Source organism: Octopus bimaculoides, chromosome 8, assembly GCF_001194135.2.
Source record: "Octopus bimaculoides isolate UCB-OBI-ISO-001 chromosome 8, ASM119413v2, whole genome shotgun sequence".
NCBI classification, from domain to species: Eukaryota; Metazoa; Mollusca; class Cephalopoda; order Octopoda; family Octopodidae; genus Octopus; species Octopus bimaculoides.
In genome coordinates this window covers 90,794,748-90,795,934 of record NC_068988.1, presented here as the reverse complement: position 1 = coordinate 90,795,934, position 1,187 = coordinate 90,794,748, and the positions used below count along the sequence as shown (strand labels likewise).

At 38.9% G+C, this 1,187-nt stretch overlaps 1 protein-coding gene across 5 annotated transcripts in view; it reads left to right on the top strand.

The window, feature by feature from the left end:
* LOC106878555 (TLC domain-containing protein 4-B) overlaps positions 1–1,187 on the top strand; it is a 78,029-nt gene that overhangs the window by 58,942 nt on the left and 17,900 nt on the right. For all 5 annotated transcript variants that reach the window (XM_052970248.1, XM_052970250.1, XM_052970247.1 and 2 more), the window contains one exon: positions 406–495. In XM_052970248.1, the coding sequence (XP_052826208.1) occupies positions 406–495 (90 nt within the window). The remainder of the gene's footprint in view (positions 1–405; positions 496–1,187) is intronic.

Below are 1,187 nucleotides of genomic sequence, written 5' to 3'. Positions count from 1 at the left end.
AAAAAAAAAAAAAAAAAGTGGTGGGGAAGACTTAAATTCAGCAGTACTGTACAGTGGTCTTAAGCACTCAGTGAGCCTTGTTAGCCTGCAGAGTGGTTTCAGTCCCAGCTTGGTGCATGGTGAACCATGCTGACCTGCAGTATGGTTTGAGTTTCAGCTGGACACTTGCTGAGCCATATTGGTCTGCATTGTGGTTTCAGTATCAGCTTAACTGTTGTTGAACCATGTTAGTCTGCAATATGGTTTCAGTCCCAGTTCGACACTTCTCACTTTATATTTTGAAATGGAATATATATGAAGTGAATCCAAAAACAAATTTTTTTTTCTTTCTTTCTCATTTCATTATTGTGAAGAGCATTTTTTTGTATGCCTGTTTAATTACCCATATTGCTTTCTCTATTCTAGGGTCATATCCAGTATCCATGCTGCTGTGGTCAGTTCTATGTGTGCGTACACACTGCTGTATGATGCAGGGCTCAGTAAGGACCCCATCTGGTAAGGAACATTGATTTCTATGAGAATTATAGCTCAATGACTTCTTGGTGGTGGAGAGTTATGGTAGTGTTAGTGGTGGTTGTTGTAATGTAGTTACAGTCACCCTGGTGTTCTAGTGGTATTATATACTATACTATGTCAGGGTTTGGTGTTGATTTTTTTTGTTGTTTTTTGCTCTCAACCTTGTGTTGTTGCCAGTGCTATCATTATTACCACCATCATCATCATCATCATGATAGCATCACTGTAACCATTAGCTTTGTTGTATCCATTTCCTGCACCATTACCATGATCAACATCATCATAACCATCACCAGCATCATCATAACCATCACCAGCATCATCATAATCATTATCAGCATTATCATAACCATCACCTCAACTGTTGTGGTCAACATCACTGTTACTACCAGTGCCACCACTCCACACCCTAACTATCACTACCATCCTCACCCATTTGCAATCATCATCATCATCATTAATATTAATAATTGTTTTTCTCTTTTGCATTAATGTTCTATACGTACATGAAGTGGATGCTTTACTTGTTAGAACCAACGGTTTTTATAGCTGGTTGATGTGTCCTTACTATCATTGAACTATGGCTGATCTCCCTTCCTACTACTGAACTACAGTTGATCCTCCTTCCTGCCACTAAACTACAGCTGATCCTTCTTCCTACTACTGAACTA